We start from the raw sequence: 27,326 nt of genomic DNA on the forward strand, positions 1-27,326 counted from the left end.
GGAATCATCAATTGATGCTAAAAACATAGGATAAAATTTTATTGGAGGGGGAGGGTATAATAGCTCAGTGGTAGAGTTTGTGCTTAGCATGCACAAGGTTCAATCCCCAGTGCCTCCACTTAAAAAAAAAATTAATCCATAAATAAGCCTAATTACCTCCCCTACAGCCCCCCCAATTTTTTTTTATTGCAGAATAGGGTATTCATATGGTCTCAAGGTATCACCCTGGAGAGATTACTATGAGGAAAAGATGAGTACTTTTGCAGTTTAAAGAGATGGCAGACACCACCTTGAGGGATCAAACTTAGTAAAACCAATAATCAAGCAAACTAACATTGCATGTCTCCTGATATGCAACGAAGTCTTCTCACCAAAAATATTTCATCTGAATCCTGCCTTGAGGAAACAATCAGACAAGTTTAAAGTACAGGACTAGACTCTAAGACAAATAAATGGACTAAAATGGCAGTCATGAGGTTCCCAAAAAAAAGAAACAACCCAACAATAACTAAATGAGGGACCCTGGAGAGCAGCACTGAACTGGCTAAAACACACGACGCAGACAGGGCAGCCAAAGCAGGCGTGCCTCCTGACTGGGCGCTGGGGCAGGACAGCAGCAAGGGGTTGTGGAGTGGGGTTCGAAAATGGACTCTGGTTTAAATAACACTAATTTATCAACATTAGCTACCAAGAGCCTCACATACCTGTACTTTTTCAGAAGTTTTAGGAAACACTTAGCATTACCTTGGATGGGTTAATTACAATATTTCTAGCCGAGCCATGTTCATCTCCAGTAAAGGCTGGCTGATTGTTGAAGCCTTGTTTTACATTCACAGCAGTAAGTTCATCCTGTTGGAGAAAAGGTACTGATTAGTTAGGATATAAAAGCTCCAACTGAAGCCAGCATGCCTCAGCCTGAGGAATGGCAAACTCTGCTGCTATACTCTGTAGAAGAGAACTGTTGAACGCACACCAAGGAAAGCAGAAGTAGAGGTTTAAAAACTCAATATATGAAACGTGCAGAGAGACAAAGCCAGCGTGGCAAAATGTTAACAACTGTTGACTGCAGGTGAAAACTCTTCACTAATAAAGTGGGAGATGGGGGAGACAAACAAAAACGAGAAGCCCCTCCTCCCCAGAAACAAAGTCACAGACTCTGCAAACTAGAGTTATTTCTAGACAGCCCATAGTTTGACACCCCCTTCCTCCCCTAAGCACATCTCTATTTTATGTTCAAGAAAACTGGTTCCCTCAACTCACCCAAGACCCCACAGTGAGTTAAAAAGAGAAATGAAGGGTCCCCAGGCACAGCCTCTGATAACCACACAGCACCATGGCCTGCAACTGAAGGAAGTTCAGAGCTTGCCAAGTTCTCTCACACATCTTGGCTCACTTCATCTTCAGCAATGCTGAGGTAGACAGCATGTGTCTTCATGCCCCTTACAGATAAGAGTGAGGCTCACTAAGTTCGAACAGTAACTGGGCAAAAAGGCAGCAATGAAATACTGTCCTCTCGATCCTAGACTAGGAAGAGAAATTTCCATGACACTATGCACCAGAGTACAAATGCCACATGAAAATGCGGTCTAAAAATACATAGCCACAATTTTTACTCTCTTTTAAAAGATCTCCTACTGGATAGATAAGGAAAACTTTTCTTACCAAGGTCACAACATATCAAAAATAGCCCAAGGCATTAAAAAAAATTTTTTTTTAAAAGCCTTGCCCTGCCCAGATCCTTCAGTTATAGAACTAAACTGGAGCTCCCAAGATACAAGATACAGACTTGAAAGAATAAAAGGGAAAGGTTTGGGTAAATGCAGCTAGCTTCTGCTCCCCTCACTTCAGGCCAAGAAATGGTCTTAAGTGACAGCTGGGGTAATGGTAGCCACAGCACAAGAATGAGGATATACACTATTCTTCATAAGTAATTGCTGTAAGTGCAAAATGAAAAAAAAATCAACTGATCAAAAAAATTCCTGCTATGATTAGGCAGGAAGCCTTAGACCAAAATCATCAATGACATATAGCACCTGAAAGGTCACCTTGGCTGAGAACGGAGGTCTTCTGGAGTCGTGCCATGTCACTTTACTTAATCGTGTGTGCTCTGCCTAATACGTCGGCAAGCCACTGCTTTGGCGAGCTCTCAAAAGACCCCACTACAGAAAACGTAGCACTATGGTAATCAAGTCTCCTCTGAGCACGGAAGGTCGCTGGAATCGTGATCTGCACAGAAAATGAGTTGCATGTACATATCAGAAGACATCTCAAACTGCTCCCACATTTTCAAATTAATTATTTGGAAATCTAGGGCAAAACTACCTATTGCATATTTTAAGTCAGGAAGGTGTCAATCAACTGAAATAAAGCAAGTGTGCTAATAACAAAACGCCTATAGTCTCAGAGTCTCAGGAAGAAGAGGGACAAATGGGATCACGAGGGGAATGGGACAAGAAAATTGAATTTTTATCTTTGCTTTACCATCAGAGTATTACAAGAAACATTAATTGGGTAGAAGCATATGTCTTTACTAAAAAGACATTCTGGCTGAATCAAGAGGAAACGTGCGAGGCCTTCAGGACTAGTTAGTTCCACTTAGGGCTGCTTCACTTTCGACTCTAAACTAACCCCAGCTCAGCTAGCGGTCCGCTGTGACTGACCGCGATCCACTGGCCCCGACACACACACACATGGAATCCCAAGAAGGAAAGAACAGGGAGCCATGGTTGCAGGTCTGTCAGCCACATCAGATTTTCCACAAACTGGGATCCACACAGATCCTGCTGGGAGCCTAGGGTCCCAAAAACTTTCCAATCTTGTTTTCTAAGTTTCATGAAAATACACCCAGAATCCAGCCACTTCTCAGCACCACGACTGCCTTCCTAGGTTAGGGCCACCATCACCTCATGCTCGAACACCACAATGGCTCCTAACTGGCCTCCTCCTTGCTTCTACCTTTGCCCCCTGAAGGCCACTTTCAAGCCACTGCCTCAGGGAGCTTAGTAAAACTTTGAGTTCACGTCACTCCTCAAAACCTGTGATAACTCCCCAACTCAGAATACAAGCAGAGGCCCTATGATGTCCTGCAAGTCCCTGAGTGACCTGGCCCCTGACACCTGTCTGACCTCATCCCTGACCATACTCCCCTTTGCTCAGCCCTCCAGCCACGGTGGTCTCCCGGCAGTTCCTCCAGCGTGCCAGCGGGACGTTCTCCAGCTTCAGGGCCTTTGCACTGTCTGCCCCTTCTGCCTGGATCGCTCTTTCCCCTGGTTTCCACATGGCCAACTCCTTGACCACTGTAAGTCTTCGCTCAAGTTTCACGTTCTCAATGTGAAAACTGATGACCCTATTTGAAATTGGAACTGCTCACCCCATTCCCTTCACCCGAGCACTCCTAACCTTCCAATAATCCATAGCACTTTTCACCTAAAACCCCACATAATTTACTTGCGACGTGTCCTGTCTGTTTCCCCCCACCAGAAGGTAAAGTTCGTGAGACCAGGGGTATTTATTTGTTCACGGATGCATGCCAAACACATAAAGCAGTGCCTGGCAGAGCAGACAGAGGCATTTAATAAATAATTTGTTGAAATAAAAAGTGAATGATAACCTGTTTTGAACAATTAACATAAATAAGTACACTCTTAATCACCGCCCCATGACATCGGGGTCCCTAATTCTGTTTGGATTTATCACTAGAACTACTTAACCTTCCAGAGCAGGGGCTGTCACCCCATCAAGCCCAAGGCACCATCCTAAAAGGAAATATTTTTAAATGCCCTTTTTCCAAGTCTGAAATGAAATTCACAGACAGTAACTCACCAATTTTTTAAAATCAATATAATGCCCTCACTCTAAATTTTTTTTTAAAGTGTAAGTATAACAAAACAGGTACTTGAAAAGAAAACCCTCCAGCACACACCCTAGACCGCCACTACTCAGGAATCGTGGTCCACGGGCCAGCAGCACTGCGCCACCTGGGAGCTTGTTAGAAACGCAGAATGTCTGCCCCCCTCCTCAATCACAATCTGCAACTTCACAAATTCTCCGGGTGATGCGTGGACTCATTAAGCTTTGAGAAGTGGGGCCCCAGGAGACATGAACAAATTGGTAAATGTTTATTACTGGACCTAGAATCACCATACTGCAGTCACTACAAAAAAGCAGACTGATACAGGTGCGCCGTTTGCCATTTCAAATTATCAAGAACAGCATGGCATGAATTTTCTGAAACGGTGAAAAGTCTTGGTAGAAGCTTCACGCTAACAAAATAAAACCTTCTCCCAATATATTAAAACACAATAGTCCTGTTCCTTAGAGACTCAATGTGTATCAAATGTGTATCTAAAGTCACACACACAACAAGCATACTTTGGGATCATAAGTAAATAGATTCCTATCTGGGATAGAGAGAAAAAGTCATGAAGGTTCGGTGGCACATGTGAAAGTCCAGTGGGACGCAGGACAATTCTTCACTGAGCCCATCGGTCTACACTGAGGACATCCAGCACACCTGGCCCCGCCACCAAGGGCAGCAATCACAGTGACAGCCAACGCCCACCTGCCCCCAGGGCGCCACAGCACTGCCGCTCTACAACTGTTCCTGCCTCGGTTTCCTCAGCTGTGAAACAGGGGTAGGGCTAGCTCCTACTGTCATTATCTCCAAATCCCAGTCGAGGAAATAAAGCAAAGAGGTTCACTAACTTACCCAAGGTCATACAGTGGTAAAGAACTCCAAAGAATCCATGTTCCTAACCCCCACGCTATGTGAAAATGGCCAGCAATTTGTATTACTACTGGTGTTTGTGTCTTATTCCGGGTTCAAGAAAGTGATAACCTGAAGCTCTGGTCCACACAGAAATACAAAAAATCTGCTGGGAAATTAAGTCCTTGGCCTGAGCAGTGGTTCTCAAACGTCTGCATGCATCAGAATCCCCTGAAGGGCTTGTTAAAACCCAACTGCCAGGGCCCCTCCACCAGAGTTTCCATTTCAGTAAGTGGGGACGGTGCCTGAGAATCTGAATTTTTAACAACTTCCCAGATCAGTGCCGCTTATCCAGGGACCACACTTTGAGAACCACTGACGTAAAGATTTGGCGTTTATAGCTTTCTAGAAACCCAGGGCTTCCAGGCCCAGCCTCGGTGCTACACTCACCACCAGGAGGAAACTGGATGCTCCGTCTTAGCTCAGGAGTAGCTGACCCCCGAGATGGAAAGTCTGGTCAGAACTCTCCGCCACACCCCCTACTCCAAAGGTACAAATAGAAAGCCACACACACACACTCATGGATGGAGGGAGAAAACAAGTCCTGAAGCTTCTCTTTCACTCCTTTAATTTCTCATAGACCCACAAAGAAGAACACGGGGCCACGGAGTACTCAACTGCATCAGGAAGCACATGGCTAAAACGGAAGCCTGGAAGGCGCTGCTGCTAGAGCTTACTCGTACAAAGCTTTAGGTCACCTTCCCAGAGAAACTAAGTGAAAAGGGGGTATGAACCAGCACGTCACAACCACAACACGCACGCACGCTGATCGTTTACTTTCATGAAGCTTCTGAAAAGAGTGAAAGTCGATAGCAAGAATCCAAACAGTAAGTTAAGAGTAAGATTCAGATTCCAGAGTGTTTACTATTGTTTAGACAGTGTTTCTCAAACTCCAGTAACACACCAACAGACCCCTTTTAAAGGAAAAAGTCTCTGCCCCCAGGATGTGTGAAGAATCCAATTTGGGAAAATGAAGTAGGACGTGGATACCTAATGGCAGCACTGAGGGGTTCAGAACAAGATGTGATGTGTGTTACATGAACTCAGACTACAAACTCTTATGACATTTTGCTCTGAAGGCCTTTGGCAAAGCTAATCAAGCAAAAATAGAAGGGAGAGAGTCCAGATTTTAAAACAGCAAGCTTCGAAAATCCCAAAGCCAGGGGACACAAATAGCTTCCTCTTGCATTAGCCTTGACCCTCTTCAAAGATTTTTCTAAATAAAAGAGATTAAGCGTCAAAATCCTTACTATGGTCCTAACAGAGATTTAAACTTGTTTTGCTACATCTAGTCAACCTGTCTTATAAAAAATAGAACCATCAGCTGCTACTTTGCCTATTTGCAAAGATGAGACAACTAAAACCCCCCAAAACTTGGGGACACACCCAACCATTAATCAGGGTCTTACTCAGAAGCCTGTGCTCTGGGCACGGGATCAGCAGTGCCAAACGCTTTCCAGTAAAAAGAACTCCTGACTGAAGGCTGAAAATTTTCCCATTGTAAAATGTGGAGAACAAAGAGAAATAAACTGCCAGCCATGAATTCAGCGAGTTTTAAGTGTTGTTTATCATTACAGCACCGGGGGCAAAACACTGTACACACATGTGTGAAACCAAACATCTACTCAGTCAAGGGGCAACGCTAGCTGAGAACATGAACTCACAGTCCACGCCTGGGGGTCTAGGGCAACGCTCCACCAGATCAACAGGTTTAAAACAGAATCAGGCCCAAAGTAACCTCAACACAGGAGGACTCTCCCACCTCTTGTCATTGACTTCAACGGAAATAATAAGCCTTAAAGCAATCTGAGGGAGGCAGGTACTCAGAGGCAGACAGACAAAAGCCTAGAAACTGGCCCATGTTCACGTGGAAGACCAGCGTTCACTCTGCATTTTCGTGTTCTATACTGATACAAAAATCAGACCTTCGAAACTTTGGGTGAATTCCAAATGCATTCATCAATCTCGCACATTTACCATGAACTTCAGAGAATGATGTTATTTTTTGGATCACTTTCAAAGCAATCTTTCAATTTCAATAAAATGTTTCATTAGGAAAGTGAAAACATTGTGATCCTAGTTTGGAAATGGGTTAAGTTCCTTCTCACTCGAAGGAAAAAAATAGGTTAGCACAGCTTTCAGTGACCATCTCAAAAGCAAGTAATACACACTCAGGTGCACACACGCATGTGCACACATACTTAACCCCCAGGCTTCTCACCTACCGTACAGAACATATGCAGAGATGCCTGACTTCCTCAGTCACCTACTTGCATCTAACAAACTAACTCAATGACTGTCAATGGACTGGACAGAAACGTCCACCAGGGTGACAGTGCCACAGAAGTAGAAAGACGTCCGTCCCTCTAGGCACTAGTCAGGCAGGCTGTGTTAGTTAGGGTCTTAGCCAAAGCAACAATTTTTTTTTAAAAAACAGCTTTATATAACTATTTTCCCTAGCCCTGTCCACCTCCTTCCCAGAAAAGCATTCTCTGAGACCCCTGAGGACGTCTGTAAATCCGTTAGAGGAGCGAGGCTGTGATAATGCCCGTTGTGGACACAGGCAATAAACAGTCTTCAGGCAACACTTCAGAGTTAGCAGGTACAAAAGAGAAGAAGGAATAATCTCTCTCTCCTCACACCTCATCATTAACCAGTTCCAGCCATACTTCTCCCAAAATGTGTCTCAGATCTATTCTTTCTTTTAAAACTACACAGCCACATAACCAGCAGCCACTGTCACAGCAGGCCCAGGCCATGGCCCCTCACACACCCTCCTCCTCCGTCTAGACCTTCGCCTGAGTTCAGCCGGCCCACTGGCCCCAGATGAATCTTCCTGAAACAGGTTTTCTTTTCTGTGCTCCCCAATTCAAGAGCCTCAGAGGCTTTTTTTTTTTTTAATTTCCCAGAAGGAGTTAAAGAATAGGAGCACCTAGCACAGCACTCTGCAGATCCTCAGTAACACCTGTGGGCCTCCTCTGCCCCTAACTCCAGTCACGCAAACCCAACTACCCGGGACGGGCATCGGACGCCGTGAGCAATCAGGCTCCGCTTCCCAGTCTCACTTCCCTTCTGGGTGTTAGAACCGCAGAGACCTGAGTTTGAACGAAGAGCCCTCACCTATGAGAGCGAACAGGGGAACCGCCCTCTCTGCACCTCAGCTGCTGCGGTCAACACGTGACAAAAATAACTCGCGGGGCTGAGGTTCCATAAGACAAGCGTACAGGCCTTAGCACGGTGCCTGGCCCCATATCAAGAGCTCTATAAATGGCGGCTACTAGTATAAGCAGTTGAGCTTTTTTTTTTTAATATATATATTTTAACTTTCATTTAATCTACTTGACTGTTATATTCCTTCCCATATACATTGTCTTTTCAGCCTCTAAGCCTTACACAAGGCCATTCCCACCCCCTGGAGTGCACATGAAATCTTCTGCATCTTCAAACCACAACTCAGGACTTCCCTTCATTTAATCAACAAACAACTAAGTACACGGCACTGTACAAAGTGCTGGGGACTCCGTAGTGAGCACATTGCAAGTGTGACAAATGCCCCAAGGAAGAGTACTGCCTGCTCGGAACGCACGTAACAGGGGCTTAACCTAATCTGAGAAGTCAGAAAAAACTCCCTGAAGAAGTGGCCTTTGAGCCGAGCCCTGAGTCTGAAATAAGAGTTAACTAGGTTAAGAGGAGGACCCTTACAACAGCAAGGTTGAAATTTTGCATGAAGTGATACAATATTAACTCTACAGACACTGTGAAAAATTAGAGCTGTGTATTATAACTCCTAGAGCAATCACTAAAAAAAAAAATTAAATAAAAGAAGTGAAGAAGTAAATGAAAATGTCATTAGATAAATTCATTCTTTCTTAACATAGTTTAATAATCCAGAAGAAAGTAAAATGGTAAATAAATCTGACCATATCAATAATTACATTAAATGCTAATTGAATGTCAATGGGCTAAGATTCCAATTGAAAGACAGGGATTGTCAGATTGGATAAGGAAGGAAACCCCAGCCAAATGCTGTACTTTAAGACAGATAAGTTGACAGTAAATTGATGGAAAGTGATATATAGCATGCAAGTGACGAACGTAAGAGGGCTGGAGTGGCTATATTAATATTGGATAAAGTAAACTTCAAGATAAAGAGCACTGCAAAGATAAAGAGGAGCATATCATAATGACAAAAGGGTCAATTCATCAGGAAGACATAAAAACAATCCCAGGCACGCGTGTGCCCAACACACTCTCTCTTCCAGAAGAGCATGTGTAAAAGCTGCACGCTGGGAAAATGAAAGAACACGGTCCTGGCAGGAGCAGAAGGGAGGCAGGTGTGAGGTGAGAATGAGCAGTGCGTGGGTAGAATACACAGGGTCTTGTGGACCAAGTGAAGGACTTCAGCCTTTACAAGAGCAGTAGAGGGTTTTATGCAGCGGGGCGACAGCATCCAACCTGAATAGGTCCGCAGTGCGGACATCTGATTGGAGCCGGTCAGACCAAATAGGGGGCCCAGAGGCAAAGTGATGGGGACCAGTGAGAGGCTCTCTTAGGAGCCGAGACATCAGATGACAGTAGCTAGGACCAAGACGGTGGTGACAGAAGTGGAGAGAAGGTGAAGCGTGGAGGGATATTTAGGGGAGCTACTCAGCAGGGCTTTTGGTGACCTGTTGGATGGGATGACAAAGAGTGAGGCCATCGAGGATGTCCCCTGGACTTCTGGGACAGCAAGATCTCTTAAGATGGTACAGTAATGTTGGGGGTTTTGGAGAGGAAACAGGAACAGATCACAAGTTCAGTTTTAAATGTAAGGTTGAGGTAGCTGGTAAAACAAGATGTTTCTTATAGACACTTAGATGTACAGTGTAGAGTGCCGAGAAAGTCGAGGCTGGAGTCATCAAGTAGTGAGCTGTCTGCATGTAGGTGCTTGATAACTGAGCCGGGGGTCGGCAGGGGGAGGGCTGAGCTCACCCGAGGAGAGGGTAAGTGAGAAGCGCCAACGGCCTACAACAGACCCCATGGAACATCCAATTTGACTTCATGGCCAGGCAGAGGAAGAAAAGCCTTCAGAGACTGGGATGGCGTGGCCAGGGTGCAGGGAAGGAAGCCAGGAGCGCTTTACCTCGGGAGCTGAGGGAAGATGCTGCTTGACCAGAGGAGGGGGCAACAGGTGCAAGTGCAGGGAATGTGGTGCCACTGGCACCCTGAGTGGGGGATGGCTCGGTGGGATGACGGGGGCAGGAGCCTGACTGAAGCAGCAGAGGAAGAAGTGGGAGGTGAAGGAGACAGTGAGACACAGGAGCCTTTGGGGGAAGGTTTGGAGAAAGATGTGGAGAGAAATGGGAAGATGGGGTCAAGTTTTAATAGCACAGAAAGGATCCAGTGAAGGGAGTAGCTGAAGATAACAGGAGATGAGGGAGATGGCAGATGGCTTGAAGTTCCTGAGCAAAAAGGAGGGGACCCAGGATCTCTTGAGCCAGGACCCAGAAGGCAAGGTCCAGTACCAGCCCAGCCAAGTATGTGTGGAGATGGGTCTAGAGACAGGCCCTACAGGCACTGAATCGTGTACCCCAAAAAGGTAGGTCAAAGTCCTAACCCCTATACCTGTGACCTTATTTGAAAATAGGGTCTGTGCAGATATAATCAAGATAAGGTCATACTGAATGAGGGTGAAGATGGAGGAGAGATCCGAGTGATGCTGCCAGAAACCAAGGAAAGCCTGGGGTGACCAGAAGCTGGAGGAGGAAAGACCACTCCTTCTCAAGAACCATCTAGGGGTGGCCCTGCCTCCAGAACTGAGGGAGAATAAATCTCCATTGTTTTAAGTCAACCAGTTTATGGCATTTTGTTAAAGCAGCCTTAAAACATACCTGTAGAGGCAAGGCGAGGGGAAGCTCTGCTCAACCCGTCACGGCAAGACTACTTTCTAAAATCAGGATCCAGGCCATTTGGCAGCAGCAAGAGGACCATCACTGAGGAGTCTATGACCAGACAAAAAGCAGCATCACTCGGCTCTGTATAAGGGGACCCCCAGCCCCTGCACCACAGCAACAGGCACTGATTTCTGTTTGATCTGATGGGTCACTTAATAGCTGTTTGAAGTTAAAAAAGGGGGTAGGGAGTTGTTTCCCCAAGGAAGCCAAAATACTTGTAAGAGAAAACACTGCCACCAGCCTCCTGAAAAGAGCCAAGGGAAGGGGCCAGGCCACGCAGGGAAACTCTCCTAGCATTTCCCCCCGCCCCCCCCCCCAACATCTCTAACACCAGCCACATCTGCATCAAGACTCCAACTGAAACTCAGCTCTTTACACATCCACCCTCGTCTACATGGCTATTAATATTCATCCCTCCACCCACACCACACCTGCAGGCCATCAATCACTAACAGTGGGGACCTAGACAAAACCCAAAGGATATGAGCTCAACACAAAACAGCCAGTCCTATCTCCACACCTGTACCGAGCAGCAGGCACAAAGAGAAGAAAAGGAGATCCTGGCCATAACACCACTCCCTGGCCTTCACGCGGCATACTCACACCCGTCCTCAGCAGACCCAAACTCAGGCAGGATGCGTCCCCACTTACAGGGTGAGAAGCTGAGGCTGAAGCCTGCAGAGTGAAATGGTTAAGCGGCCATGTGAGAACCGGGACCCCAACAGACCCAGTGTTCTCCAAGATGGTGAGATCCTCGAGGAGGTCAGTATGAGTCTAACACATCGAAACTGGAATCCTGGCTCCCCTTCTTTTGGGTGAAAGGGAGAGACCGCCAACGACCTCACATGCCTGCTGTAAAGAATAAGAGAAAGTCACATGTGAGGCACTCCGCACGGTAACAGGTATACACTGAGTACTTCAAAAATGGGGCCAGCGCTGTCATTTTCATTACGATCTTCTGTGCAGCCAGCACATACATGCCCACACCACACACACGTCTGGGTACTCAGTAACTCTCCGATGAAGTGGATGGATGGAAATGTCCAGAGGATGATGGGCCAAACACACGCAGCTCTCAGGGGGGCCCAACTCCCCTTAAGAACCTCCCTCATCTTTAACCATGAGACAGGCCCTCCTCACCATCTGGAAGTGGGAGAGACCTTGATTCAAATTATATCCAAATACACTTAGCATTTATTCCACTCTTATCTAAATAATTGTAGCCCATTAATTCATATTCAAATCCCATTCAAATGCATGACACCCTCCGATATCAAACACCTGGATGTGGCTCTCAGGAAAAAAAAATTGTAGGAAAACTGCCAGAGCAAAATACTTGAACTTTTAGATCTGCATAAACATAAAGCAGGAAAGGGGACTTAAGGTGTCAATAGCTGATCCTGCCCAGAACTGTATTTAAGGCAATCTCAGAAGACAGTTTTCTCTTTGGAGCCCCCATTGCTCGGATCAGCCACTGTCCCACACAAGTCTTGCACTGTAATTGCATCTTAATATAAAATCTTCCTGTAAATCGTATTTTTCACTTAGTCCTGAATCTCTCCCACTGTGCTAGGTGGTCCGAGGGCAGAAAAAAATAAATGTGAGCCTTGGTTTCTGTCCTCTAAAGCTAACTGCCCAGTGAACTGCTCATGCTGCCCGCTAACCTGGCTCCTGCGTTCACCTCCACCCCACACCTAACTATGCCCCGGAGCCCCGAGGGGCGCACGCCTGCAGGAAGACGCGCTGTGCGGCTCCTACCAAAGGCACTGCGGACGTTCCTGGGGGCCGGGGCTGAGCCAGATGCAGAGAATGTCAGGTAAGCCTGCAGAACACCCTTCCTCCTGCCTGGGAGAGATTGGGGATTTCTCTTTTTTGGTGGTGGTGGTGGTGATTCTGTTCATTTGTTTACTCGGAAACAGAGAGGCTAAGCCTACAATTTTGAGCTAAGGGAACAAATGTCCGCGAGTTCGCCTCCGAAAATGCCATCTGAAAGTTAACCTGTTAACACCTCTCAGCCTCCACCCTTTTTATTTTCGGGAGGCTTGCTCAGCCCCACCTCCTCCATGGAGCTCAGCCAACCTTCCAAGCCATTCTAATGATTAACCAGCCCCAAAACGGCCCGTGAGGAGGTGAATAACAGGTATTGAAGGCAAGATTTAAAGCAGGGGACCAGTGGTATCAATCAAAGCCCTCTGAGTCGTCAGACCTTCAAGTAAACCAGTTCACGCCAGAAATCACAAGATGAGTGAGGTGAGTGGGGAGGGGAGTCTGAATATTCATTCCAATCCAGCAATCAAGTAATCCTAGATAACTGTCACATCACTAAAGGCTGAGCACAAAAATGTGTCTCTGTGAGATGCTCAAGCAACAGGACCGACTACCATCCCAGCTGAACAGCGTCCAAGAAACCGACACATTTTCTGCACTCCTCTCTTCTTCATTTCCTTTGACCAATTTGTCACCGACTGCCAATTCTTCTTCTCCAACCCTATTTAAAGCCCTGATCGGTCGGGCTCTTTTTACTTCATGCTTTGGTTACTACAGCCACCTCCCTCGCAGCCTCCCCGACTCCACTCTCTCCCCCTCCAGATTTATTAGGCATGAGCTAGTGAGATAAATCTGACAGCAGGACCTCGTGAGCTCATCATCGCCCCCCACGCCCCAATCTGCCAGGACTCCAAGCCTGATCAGCAGAGGCCCTGCCCCTCTCCCTCTCCTCCCCAACCACTCATCCTACCTTCAGCTCTTTCTTAGGATAGAAAGGTGCAACCTAACCCCACTCCTGGGGTCCTGCCCCTCACACCCTGCATCCTCCAATGAGACCTCTAAGTATTCCAACCCTCTCTTTTCTGAACTCACGCAGCATTTTTAGCCTCACTATATATAGAGTGGAATGGTTATAGCACGGGCTCAGAAGTCCAACTCCAGTTCCATCACTGTGCAGCTCAGTGACCTTAGGCAAGCGAGTGACCCCTCCCCTCCTCGCCTCAGTTTCTTCATCTGTGAAAAGGAGATAACAGTACCGACCTGAGAGGTGTCTGTGAGGCTGGCATAAAACCAAACACGTAAAGCACTCAGTATCACCAATACAATCGGCACTGGCTATCCTGATGTCATGAGGCACTTTATACACCGTATAGGTTGTTCCTCGATTTAAAAATAAACAAAAACTAATACGTTAGTCATCTTTTAAATTGTATGTGCGTCAGTAAACCTGATGTTAATTTCCAGAGCAGTGCTCTCAGACTGTAGTCTGAAACTGTGACGGGTTCTCAACAAGAATATTGCAGAAATGGAGAGGAAGTGCTTGAAACTTTCATAGCAACTTGATATCGCAGCTACATTCAAGCAGCATTTCATTTTTCTAGTAATTCATTTTTATCACACATTTATATCAGTCTGCAACAGATTGAAAATTAATTTTAAAAATACTGGTCCTTCACCACAGATATTTTGAGAAGCACTGTTCCAGAGAGGACAGAAGCAGACTTCTATTTCTTTTCTACACCCCCACATCCCTGAGTGCAGTGGGAGGCACAGATCAGGTACTAAGTAAATGAAAATATAACTTCAAAAACACTTCGATTGTTTATTTACTTAAGAGCAGATCTCATAAGAGTCGTTCAAATGTAAACGTCTCCAATTCACAATCTTTTTTTTTCCCAAAAGAAAGAGTTGACATTTAGTCTAAAACTGACCGAAGAATAAAAACAGCTCTGACACCAAAAATATTTTCCATACTGTCTACTAGCACAGCACTGTGAAGAGCTTAAAAAAACAAAGCAAAACAAAAACAAAAAAACAAAACCTAAGCAATGTTAATATTAACCTCCTTCGCAGTACTCAGGAGAAAGATTAATTATTTAGCACTGCCTTGGACATAATTTTGACAGAGCCTCTATACCTTTATGTAAACCAGCATCTTAGCAAAAACTTCCAGTGACACTTCAGACAAAATACATTTTTGTTAGTTCTTCACGGCTGCCAGTGCCTTAAATGGTCCTAATCGCAACAACCTCATTAGATTAATCCATGAATGAAACGGCTGGAAAAGGAAAGCCGCAAATTCCACCAAATTTTAATTGACAACAAGGCAGCATTTGCATCGCTGAGCTGTGGCACGCTCGATGCAGGCTGCAGGCTGAGTTTCTTCTTGCCTAGGAAAACCTTTGCATGTTCAAACTGACTCTGGAAATCGTCGTAGGAAATTCAAGGTAGACAGGGAGTCCTGGATAAGTCCTAGCTCCTCTCCTTTCTGAGGCAGCAATTGATAACACCAAGGTGTCACTCCCCAGGGGACTTCAGTCCCCTGGCCCCAGGACGAAGCCAGCCTTGCTCCAGCAGACGGTAGTTCTCTCTCCAGCACTTCTCATCTCTTCCTCTTCCTCAACAGCCCCCAAAATCTACAGACACATTCAAGTTTATGATTCAAACGCTCTTGCTGTACTGAACTATCTGCAATTCCTCCAGAGATCGTGTCTCATTTTCTGTCTCTATGCCTGTGCTGATACCCTCTGCCCAGGAGGCTTTGTCACTTGAAAAACATTCTGAAGACTTTTCTAATCCTCAAGAGAGCTGACTCCTCCCTCAATGGTTCCCACCACCCCAACTGAACCTCTTAATGATTTCAGTGCTCTGAACACAGAAATACTATCCCTCCACTCAAAGTTCCTCAAGGGTGAGAACCATGTCTTACACTTGCTGGCAATCCCCATGCCCTGTACAGGGCTTCTAAGAACCACTTGCTAATAATGACTGCCTGATTACCAGGCCCATCAATGAATGTTTATTTAATCCCTATCATATCCCAGACCCTTTCTTTGCCTCCGGTTAACAATGAGGGATAAAAAGGATATGGTCCTTGCTTCGTAACTTAATGCTGGTTGGAGGACAAGAGCAGCTAGCAAAGAAATCAAACACAAACCGCTGAGTGCTAAGGAGCAAACCGTCAGGTTGCAGGGACAAAGAGCAGACAACCAGGCAGCAGGAAGCACTTGGACGCGCAAAGGTCATGAAGAAGGAAACTGCCAATCTGAGAGGAGGCCCCTGGAGATGACAGCCCTCCTTTGGACCACTCATCACCCCAACACCTATCTCCCTGACAACTGCCCTCCTCGGAGGCCCTGCTGCCAGGATCCAGGAAGCCCAGCCCTGGGAAGTTCCATCCTCAGAGTCTGCCTGCTCCTCCATCTCTCTGTTCACTCTCAACAGGTCATCACAGCCACGACCTCAGTTATCCATGCACGTATCACACCCAAATCCAGATTTCTACTACTCCTGTACAGTTCAATCAGGATTCCCCAGATGCATCTCAAGCTGAAAATATTCAGAACTGAACTCATTCTCTCCCCACCTTACCCATTCCTGGAAAAAAACTAAACAAGTTCTTTTGTTCCCAGTGTTAGTTTGGGGACAACCATCAATCTACCTACCCAACTGTGTGAGCCAGTGTTCATGTCCAAGATCCCTCTGGTTCCCAAGAACTTTCCAACTACATATCTGTGAGGCCAAATTTTCTACATATTCTTCAACCAAAACAACATACTGTGATAGACTAAATGTAGAACTAGATATGAAAAACTAGACATTAAGGAGATTTGCAAAAATGTAAAATAATGCCACTCCTTCCATTATTTTTTGTTTGAAAAAAGCTATTGTTCATTAAAGAAAACATTTTAAATATAAAATTGGTTTATTATTTTCAAATGAATATGTATTTCTAAAATTTCTCATGTCTAATTTCTAATACAGTAAATACTGAGATATAACTTATATAAAAGCACTATGGGATCCACAAAAATGTTTAAGATTATAAAGGAGTCTAAGATCAGATACTGTGGGAACCACTGGCTTGAGCTAATACTATTGGTACATCCTTGCACTCACCCCTCTGACCTTACACATCCACTCTGTCAATTCTGCTATCCTGATAACCTTCCTCCTAAATCCTCTCCTCCTCTTTCTAACCAAGCCCTGCAGACCAAAAGGACCCACAAAAGATATCCTGATCAAATCCTGAAACCTGTGAATGTTATTTTATTTGGAAAAAGGGCCTTTACAGATGTAATTAAGTTAAAGATCCTGAGATGAGATTATCCTGGATTATGCAGGTAGGCCCTAAATCTATTAACAAGAGTCCTTATAAGGCACACACAGAGAAGAACAGACACCCAGAGAAGAAAGCCACGTGAAGACACAGGCAGAAATAAGACAGATGTGGCCACCAGGAAGCCACAGAATGCCCGGCACCACCAGAGGCTGGATGAGGAAAGGAAACGCTCTCCCCAGGGCTCCAGAGGGAGTGCAGCCTGACCTGCACCCCCGGACGGCTGGCCTCCAGAGCGGCGAGAGAAGACTTTTCCGTTGTTTCAGGTCTGTGGTAACTTGTTACGGCAGCCATGAGAAACTAACACACCGACGCCCAGGCCTGGAACGTCAGCGACCACACCCAGCTAGTGAGGCTTTTTGACTCAACATGACCCTCTGAGGCACTGTCCCCTCAAACTGTGACCCTTGGTCATCTTAAATCTCACTCCCACGATGCCCTTAAGCAGTACCTCATGGCTTCTACCAGAATATCCCAATGCCTCCACACAGCGCACAAAGGACCCCATAACTGAACCCCGCCTTTCCTTCCCACTCCAACCCGGCTCCCCCCTGCACACCCCACACTGCACCTCAGGCCCACAGCACACCCCAAGCTCCTTCTGGCCTGCTCCCTCTTCCCGGAAGGAGCCACCTTCTACATCTTCAACTCCATCCACTCCTACGCATCCTCCAAGTCCAGGACTCAAAAATCTCTTCCTCTAGAGGTCCTGTCAAAAAGTGGGTCACTCCCTCTTGCCTCCACGACACACTGCACATTCCTCTCAGAGAATCTGAAACATTGTACTCCTTATTTACAGGTCTCGCACTCCCGCCACACACGGGTTTCTCAACCTGGGAACCACTGACACATGAGGCCAGACAATCCTTTGTTGTGGGGGGCCGTCAGGAGTCCTAGAGAATGTTAGCAACGTCCCCTGGATTATGCCTATTAGGTGCCAGCAGCAGCTGATTCACATGCACACACACACACGAGTTGCAACAACCCAAAATGTCTTCAAACTGCCAATGTCCCCGGGCTGACCACCCCCAGATGAAAACCAGTGATCTGTATTGAAGTCTTCAGGGGCCCAGGACTATATCCTGCGCTCTTCGCATTTGTTTACTCTTTCATTCATAAAAGACATTTTGAGTCCGAAGTATGGGCCAGGCTCTGTGCTCAAAGGCAGGGACACAGTAGGAAATACAAGACTTAAGCCCCATCCTCATGAAGCCACAGCTGGCAGTGTCTACAAGGTGCTCAGCAGCAGTGACTGAAGGATGGAATCAGCTTGGTGTGGGTAACAGTGATGCTTCCCTCGGAACACCACAAGTAAAACCCAGGGGCTCAAATTTTTCTCCTCTTCTCAGGCCCTCGCATCTCCTAAGGGGATCCCTTTATCATAGCTCCACAAACACCAATGCCGGAGCTGTCTGCGCCAGAAGCCGTGGAGCGGGCTGGGAACCTCCCACCAAACAACAGGGAGACAAGAGTGAGTATTCTTCCAGAGTATTCTTCCCTCTGCCCCAGAGACACCACACAAGATTCTGGCAAGCTCTGAGAAGACGGAATAAGTGGCAAGCTGAACAGTCCCCAGCTGTCACAGAGGCACTGGGCGACCTAACATGTGGAGTGGCTCTCATTGCCAGGGCAACACGAGGGTGCCTACCTGAAGCAGAGGCTGTGTACAGAGGGGAGGACGAGTAAGTTGCAAGAACAAATCAGGGCACATAACTGCTTGGCTGAGATCCGCCTCAACAAGTCACTTCAACCTCCTTGGGACTCAACGTCTGTTTGCATCCCCTGAGAAAGTCAGAACAACCCATCTCTAAGTTCCCTTCCAGCTCTCAACACACCTAGTTCCCCTCAAAATGGTACAGACCCACAAAACCGCCCTCTCCAAACAAAACAGAACGGGGCTCTCATCCCTTCCCACCAGAACTCCTTCTGCCAGAAATGGAAATAAATAAAGGAGCCATTTCCACTTCCCCTCAGCTTCTGACAGGCCCTGGGCAGAAGCCACCACCAAATGGACAAGATGCAGGGGATCTTTACCTTTTGCTAGACTCATGAAGCCAGAGGGTGGGAGAGTCCTGGGAATGTGTATTCCCTGGGGGGGAAAAAGGCTTACACTGTGAGGATTTGAAGGTGGGGGGCAAAATAAAAATGGGAAGTGCCATGACAACATTAGAATGCTTTCGGCTACAAGAAATGGACAAATGGTCCGACAACAGTTGAACCATGTGGACATCTCTTGTTTAGTTAACAGGAAATCCAGGGAGAGGTGGTCCCAAGGTCAGTTCAGTAGCTTAGCAATTTCATAAAGCCACTCAGTCACCTCCACTTTTCATCCATAGGCTGCCTCATGGTCACAAGACAGGTGCCCTAGCTCCAACTATCATATCCTCTTTTAATTTCCCAAAGATAGGAAACTAAGGAGCTATCAGGGCATTAAGAAAGGACACTCTCTCCCATGCCTGTATTTTTTCAGCAAGGAAAAATATTCTTCTCCAGAAGTCACAAAGCAGATTTCCATTAAATCTCTATCCAGAAATAAGTCACATGTTTACTCCAAACTACAAGAGAGGCTAGGAAAGTGAGGATCTGGCTTAAAAAAAAAATTTGGGGGGGGTGGGGGGTAGGGGGGAAGCGGGTAGGAGAAACCGGGGATAAGAATGACAATGAAGCAGCCAATGTCTCTGGCACATACAACTGTCCCCAGCACTGTGCCGGTAAGTGTTTAATAATCAGCTTTCCAAAAAAACTAGAACAAAACAAAAACCCCTCATCTGGAGCATTTGCCAATTTCCTTGGTGTAAATACTTCCATTGTGCCAGATTTCAGGCTACCAGCGTGACGTTAATCAGCTCACAAAATTCCTAAAATTCTAATAATCAGCTGGTACAAGCTTGCTCTGGTACGCCACTGAATTTACACCTCACATCTGGTAACAAAATGAAGCTTACAGTGCACCTTCACATTTAAAACACTCTAGATGATGAGGTATAGTTCTCCCCAGATCACAGGCGAAGAAAATGGCACAGCGCCCCAAACCACACAGCCCAAGCGGCAGAGCTGGAACGCTCACGTACTGACCCTGACCCCCCCACCACCACACCATGAGTGCCTGCACCACACCCTCAAGATCCCTCTGCCTAAACCTTGGCTAAAAGCGCTCTCACTTGGTTTGGAACCAACAAAGAGCCTTTCCTATCAACCCAATCAAAGTTACCTAATAATTATTCTTTAAGTTACTTCCTCTAATGACAATGGCAGTGCACACTTACTGTTACAGGGCAGAATACAGATTAGTACAAAAAAGAAAATAAAAATCACCCCTAAACCCATCCTCAAGAGACAGCACCTGTCTGCATGCGGGTGATCATCCTTCCAGGTTATGCAGACATATATGTTTCTTAAAAAGAAATCACACTGTTTCGTAACATGACTTTTTTTCTTTTTAATGTGAATTTTCCAAAACAGAAGTAGAGAGGACAGTATAATAAACTCCCTTGTCGCCATCCCCCAGCTCCAGAAGTTATCTAAAGACAAACTACAAGTCCAAAGGTGTCCATGTTCCCTTCTCAGGGAGGGCTGTGTAAGAGCGCCTCCCTCAGGACCTCCCTTGGATCTCTTCCCTGCCCCCACCCAGGGCCTTTCCCTCTCAGACTCGGAGGTCAGCCCTGCTGCAGGCTGAGTCCCCCAGCTCCCTGTATCACATTGCTCAGAGAACACTGGGAAAGGGAACCTTCCATCATGTTCACTCTCCTTATGGATTCCTCCACCTTCTCTAACCCCTGCCCAGTCTGTCAAGAAGCCTCACAACTGGGGTTCAGAACCTCATTAAAGGAGCGGTTCAGGAGAAATACATCCCAACTTTTCGGAGCTTCCAACTTCCCCTTACTCCATTCTCCTACTCCTGCTCTGTCATCACACCCACGAGAGGCCCTGCTAACTGGTTCAACTAAAATCCCAGGACTCCGGTCAGCCTCTTCTCCTAGTTAGGGCCCACCCAAGGCAGTCTGCCTTCCAGACCTCACTTCCTGGTCCTCCAGCTTCCTAAGGAATCACATTTTGTCTCTTCAGGGGCCAGCCTGAGTGAAACATCCAACAGGCTAAAGGATGGTGGCTGCACCCCAGAGAAACAGCTTGTCCTGAGCCTCCAAAGAGCCGAGCTGAGAGCCCAGGCCCGCGACAGAACATAAAACTCTGTAGGCCAGAACAAGTTCAAAGAACATGCTCATGGGGCAAATCAAGAGCTGCCCCACTACGCCCCATTTTAGCCAAGTGCACGCAGAAGGGAGCTGTGGATATTTCAAGCCCAAGGCACGCAGAGCTGATAGAAAACCAGGCTGGGAACCACAGGCATCAGAACACAACTTCAGAGGGGCAAGTTGCTAAACGCATTTGCACTATGTGAATACTCTGAATAGCACATTTGTCTGAAGACTCCAACACATCGAGTGGGGGGAGCAGGGAGGCATAAAGGGGATTTGGGTTTACAAAAGTCCTCTAGAGGTAAAGACACAAACTCAAGCAGTGGTTCTCAAAACCTCGTGTGTTTAGGAATCACCTAGAAAGTGTGTTTAAAATGCAAATTCCTCAACTTCCTTCCCAGAAATTCTGACTCAGCAGGTCTTGGGTGGAGGCAGGGCATTACGGCATTTTTAACAAGCATTTTTGACAATGCTGCTGCAGGTGTTGGCAGATCCTGAGAAATGAGAGCCACCTGAGCTCCACTGCCTCAACTACAAAGTTTAGGTGGCAGCACTCCTGTCAGCAGCCGGAAGAAGCATGGCCTCTAACCCAGTGCTTCTTACACTGGTTCTGGCCTAAGGTCTCAGAAGGCAGAAGTTAAATACACAGATGTCCCTCCAGAACCCTGCTATTCAAGGAGGTCCAGGATGGGGCCCTGGGGCCAGCCAACTCCTCCCTGAGGGAAGCTTGCTCCCTAACCATCTCTGTCTTTTGGTTCCCCCAGGCAATTGGTCAACCTGTCCTCTCTTCCTGGCACCTTCAACATCCTCCCTCTCAAAGATAATTAAGAAACAAAATTTCACCTCCCCTCACCCCACGTCCCCAGCTGTCTCTAAAACAAGCATTTAATGTTTTAAGAGTTTTAGATGCCTACAAGAAAACAGGCATTGTTACTAAAATAAAACAAGCATTAGGACAGTTAAATGTTATAAATACTCACAATTGCTCATTAAGAGTTCTTTCTGCATTTTATTAACTTCTTCAAGAACTATTTACTGAGCATCTAGTCTCATCCCAGGTACTAGGCAGTTCACAACTGTGAAGGCCAGACAAGCCCCTGTTCTCATGCAGCTTACATCCCAGTGTGGAACACAGACCAGAGAGAGAATAAGGATCCTAGAAAGGGGAGTTTCTGACAGTGACAAGCACTACAAAACATAGTAACACAAGATAATGAACGAACAAGGATGAGAGAAGATGGATTATCAGGTCTGCCTCCATGCCAGGGAGTCCCTAAAAGTAAATGACAGGAAACACGACTGCAGGGACAGGAACCCAGTCATGAAGGAGCTGGGCCGGCTAGAAGGAGAGGTGGCCTGTGGTCCCACTGCACAGCCAGGAGGTGGCTGAGCAAGTCAGGAAGCAGCAACTCAAAAGTCCCTGCCCTCAGATCAGAGGCCATATCTCCAAAAGCAGGGTCTTGTGGATGTTATTCTAAGTACAATGGGCAGCCTGGGATCATTTAACGAGGGAGGGGTCATATTAATAGTAGCTGACGCGTGCCATCTGTGTGCCAAGTCTCATCTTCCCAGCAACCCCATGAGGTAGGAACAAACATGAACCCCATTCCACATGACCAATCTAAGTCAAGCAGGCAGTAAGTGATGGAGCCTAGCACGCAAAGCCACAGGCAGTGGCTGTGGAAATGAGCGAGGGCTGGACAGGTGGGACCTCTAAGGCCAACGTAGGGCACCTGAGTTTTATTCCAAGCATAGTGGAAAGTCACTGGGGCGGGGCTGATATTCCTGACTCACTGTCTTAAATCTGAGCTCAGAGAGGGCACAACTTCAGGGGAAAAGTGCACCAAAGCCTGGCCAAGCTGGCTGTTCAACCAAACTACTGCAACTGTAGGTGCACAAAGATATCTAATCCTGTCCTGCCTGGGTTGAGAAGAACTCCCTAGCTCCTGCAGAACTGGACGCCTTCTTCTCTCTAGCTCAGGGATCTCAAGGCAGGGCCCTGGACCAGCAGCAGCAGATCATCTGGGATCTTGTTAGAAATGCAAATTATGGGGCCCCACTTCAGCCTTACTGAATCTGAAAAACCCAGTCATCTGTGTCTACCAAGCCCTACAGGTGTGTCCAGTTTGACACATTATCTACAAGCAGACACCCCCCCCCACCCCGCCGCAAGTCATGCTCTACTTGTCCTCGGGCAGCCTCCGCACTGAGCCCTGCTGGTGGCGCTCTATGGCTCTGGATGCCTAGAAATCTCACTATTTGCCCCAACCTATTTTTCTAACTAATTTGATTTCCTGAAAACATTTACTATTCAGCCGTGTAGGCCTCCCTCTTCTACCCTAGGGGTAAAACTCCTCTTTCTCCCTACTTCTAGAGTTTAATTCGGCTTCCAGCCTTGTAGCCTCCAAGGTAGACAGCAAGGATAATTTCTGCCTTACCCTAGACTTCCCCTAGCACCGCCTCAGCCACCAGATTTCTCCTTATTCATCCATTCCCACTTTCATTCAAACACTCCTATGAATATCCATGCCCTCAGCATCCCAGGAACTGACTGCACTAGGTGCCAGGTACTTCAGTGATTCCTAAACAGCTCTCATCCCTGCCCCCGTGAAACTGACCCATCAGTAGATGGTGACAACATGCAAATAAATACATAATTGCAAACTATATACTTATACTAGAACAGCCTCTGAGGAGGTCGCTGGGCTTAGAGCCCTGAATGATGAAGAAGCAGGCCTGACAGTACTTTATAACAGCAAATATTTGGGTGTTGAATCCTTGCCATGCTCTGGTCTCAGTGTTTAACTTGTATTATCCATGTTCTCTTCCACCAGCCCTAAGGAGCAGGTATTCTTATCCTCATCTACAGGAGGGGATACTGAGGCACAGGGAGAAAGAGGATTGTATGTAAACAGCAGAGCCAGGATTCAAACCCAAGCACACTGCCTCCAGAGCCTACCCTCCTAACCACAGGCTTTGGTGAGAAGAGCAGGGTGGAACGGTGGAGGTAGGGGTGAACAGGAAGACAGAGCAGCATGTGTAAGGGCCCCGGGGCAGAGAAAAATCAGCCTGAAAGCAGAAATTGATGAAACTGGGGAGCAGTGGATGGATTGGAAATATCTTTGGGAACTGGAACGGACACGATGTGCTGATAGATGTAGTATAGGGTGTAAGGGAGAAGGAGGAATCAAGGAGCACTCCCAGTCTTCCAAAGCCCCATTTTCAAGGCTTGAGGACAGTCTATGTTTCCAGAGGGTAAAGTATTATAACACAACATGTACTAAAGTCCTCTAGAGTGCTGAGGCACAGCAAGCTCTCAAATGAACAGAAAGCAATCAATCAGGCAGGTTAAAGCTTCCAGTTCCCACCCCCTCACCATGCTTCTCTGCAGGAGGTCTTCATTCAAGGGCTCCATTCTGTCCCCGGGGGCTATTCTGCAGTGCATTTTTAGCACTGGTTAACAATAATAAAAGCTACAGCTACAGTAACAAGAATAGCCTGTACCAGGAGGGTTTTTCTCACAAAAATGTAATGCATCTAGAACCAAGGTTCTCAAACTTTTACCAACTTACAAATAAGAGTTACGCAACTTGCCCAGGGCCACACAAATGCAAAGAGGCTGAACCAGAATCCAAATCTAGGTCTGCCCAACTTGGAAGCCCATGCTTCCTCCACTAAATCAGCATTTCCCACAACATGGGCCAGAGCTCTCTGATGGAATACACCAATGATTTTACATGAACTCTTTAAAGTTTTAATAGTTGTTATCTCATTTTCATATGAATGACTGTGTGTGTAATATCAAATAAAAACTTCAAATGAGATACACACACGATTTGATATAAATTCTAACATATCTCACAACAAATCCATGACTTTCTGTCTATTACTGCCGAGGAAACAGAAAAAGCTTCTTAAAAGTTAATTTAAAGAAAACATTAGAATAAAAGTACAGGTGATACAGGGATAGAGAAATCTTGAGACAACACATAAATAACTGAAGCTTGTGAAACACTGCCCACCACAGCACACCCGAAAACAGCCAAGCACCTGTTCCATATTGTACTCAAATTTGGCTACAGCCACACATAACTCTGACTCTGCTCCAGAGAGATAAAATGTTGGTTGCTTGGGGGAAAGGGAATAACATCAGAATAACACAGTTTAGCATCAATCTTCCTTAACCAATGTTAGTCTTGACATAGATACGGGTTTGCTGTCTGACTCCTCTGCTTACTCACCACACACCTTAAGTCAGCTAAGTTTTCCTGGGCCTCAGTTTCACTTTGTCAAGAGAAAGTTATAAAAAGGAGGCTCTAAGACCCTTTCTAGTTTTAAAGTTCCATAAAATGTCATAAACTCCTAAAATCTAAAATTATTCTTTCTAGAATCAGAGAGGCCCCAATCCTGAGTGAGTGTCAACTTGAGGAATAAAGACTAATAGGCCCACACAGCAGCCCAGGCCACCATCTCTTAACTAGAGATGCTATCAGTTATGCTGCCTCTGGAAAGAGGTGACAGGACATTAATTACAAGACTATAAAGATCAACCAATCAATGTGTCTATCCCCACCAAAACTTTAAGAATTTCCTGCCACCAATTTTTAAATTATTAACTTTCCTTATACTTGGTTGCTAGCATTTGTTATTTCCAATTCCATAACAATTAACTCTATTCTAGGTTGGAGTAGCAGGGAGAGAAATGGGTGGGGAAGAAATCTGCAAAACCTCAAACTCCTAGCTTCATGTTAAGCCTCTGCTGAGAACCACCTGTAAAACCTTCTCAGCTTTAATCTGAATTACTCCACGGATGCTCAAATATGCTTAATGTTCTAAACCTCCAAAAGGAGTTGTCACTCCTTATCTTTCAGAAACATTATGAACCAACAGTTTAACCAGAACAAGCATTCTTCCTCTATTATTGAAATAGATACATTTATCAAAAGGACCCCTCCAGGCCTTCTTTACAAAGCCCTTTCTGTGATGTAAATGTTCCTGTAAACTTTTTTAATAGAAGGTTTTTAGATTCCCAGAAAGAAGTTCTAAAATGTGCTCACTTTGAGTTTAGCTGAAGAAAACACAAGATGGGTGGGCTGCAGCTGGCAAACTCAGAAAGCACAGCTGGGTAGCAGGTGATCTTTCAAAAAAAAAAAAAAAAAGGCAAATCCCTGGGCAAATTGTGTAGCCAGAGGTGACCATTATAACTGGAGAGTTGTTACATAATTACCCGTTAACTACTGCCAAGCATATACATGTCTACAAAATGCCATGGTTACTCTAGCCATTGAAGCTACTGTATCTAGTGCAAGAGTCAAGGTGTTTCCAATTAATTTCATTCAAAGAAATAAGCAATCCCGGGACCTAATCCCTTCCAAGGTAACCTGACTGCTTTTACATATACAAAACAGCCTCCAGCAATTAAGCCAATCGCCTCTAGGGATGAAAATCAGCGTTTTCCTTTTATATTGATTTTTAAAGGGGAGAGGGCAGGCAGAGAGAAGTGCGTTCAGAGAGCTAAATATTCATCACCTGATTAAAAAAAACTTCCACTCCAAACTGGAAAATTTCAACAGAAAAGGTCTTCCCCCACCCCACCCCCGTCCCTGCTCAGCTGGCGCAAAACCCAAGCCCTGTGTCGGATGCACTGCATTCCAACATTTTTCAAAAAGTTTACGAGCATTTACCGAAGCGGCGGGGAGAAAAATAAAGCAGGCAGAAGCAGGGGAGAGGGGGCAGGAGGATTTCCGCAAGAAGAAACGGGTGAAGCACCGGGCTGCGCGGTGCAAGGCCCGGTAACGGGGAAGCGACCCGGCACCCGCAGAGCGAGCGCCCCAATGGAGCGCGGGGACTGACAGCCGCTCGGTCTCCGCTGCTGGGGGGTCCCCCAGGCCCCAAGCCCGGCCCCGGCCGCTAGTCCCCACCGGCTGACCCTTCCCCCGCAGCGCCAGCGATGCCCGCTGGGCCAACTTGGCCCTGGGTCAGCGCTGCGGAGCGCGGCCCCGGTTGCCCGGGAGGCCGCCGGCGCCCTTACCTCCTTCTGCTTGGGGTCCTGTGGGTAGACGTCGGGCGGCCCAAGCCGGGGGCGTTTCAGCGGTCTCTGCTCATAGCTGAGAAGCCCGAAGGCGGCCATGATCTCTCATGTTAACCGGCGAAATGAATGAGAGTTGGAGCTGGAGCAGCCGCCTCTGAGCACCAGGGAGCAGCACTTTGCAGACAGACTCCCTCTCTCCCCGTCCTCGCTCGCTCGCTGTGGCGCTGCAGGCAGGAATAAAGCAGGTTGGATGCTGCCGCTGCCCCGCTCGCAGACACGCACTGATGGGGGCAGC

At 46.6% G+C, this 27,326-nt stretch overlaps 1 protein-coding gene across 3 annotated transcripts in view; it reads right to left on the bottom strand.

Moving 5' to 3' along the window:
- MED12L (mediator complex subunit 12L) overlaps positions 1-27,326 on the bottom strand; it is a 625,134-nt gene that overhangs the window by 264,087 nt on the left and 333,721 nt on the right. For all 3 annotated transcript variants that reach the window (XM_074369503.1, XM_074369491.1, XM_074369496.1), the window contains 2 exons: positions 27,032-27,255; positions 745-849 (listed from right to left, as the gene is read on the bottom strand). In XM_074369503.1, coding sequence (XP_074225604.1) covers positions 745-849; positions 27,032-27,130 — 204 coding nt within the window. In that variant the 5' untranslated portion in view covers positions 27,131-27,255. The remainder of the gene's footprint in view (positions 1-744; positions 850-27,031; positions 27,256-27,326) is intronic.

This window comes from Camelus bactrianus, chromosome 1, assembly GCF_048773025.1.
Source record: "Camelus bactrianus isolate YW-2024 breed Bactrian camel chromosome 1, ASM4877302v1, whole genome shotgun sequence".
NCBI classification, from domain to species: domain Eukaryota; kingdom Metazoa; phylum Chordata; class Mammalia; order Artiodactyla; family Camelidae; genus Camelus; species Camelus bactrianus.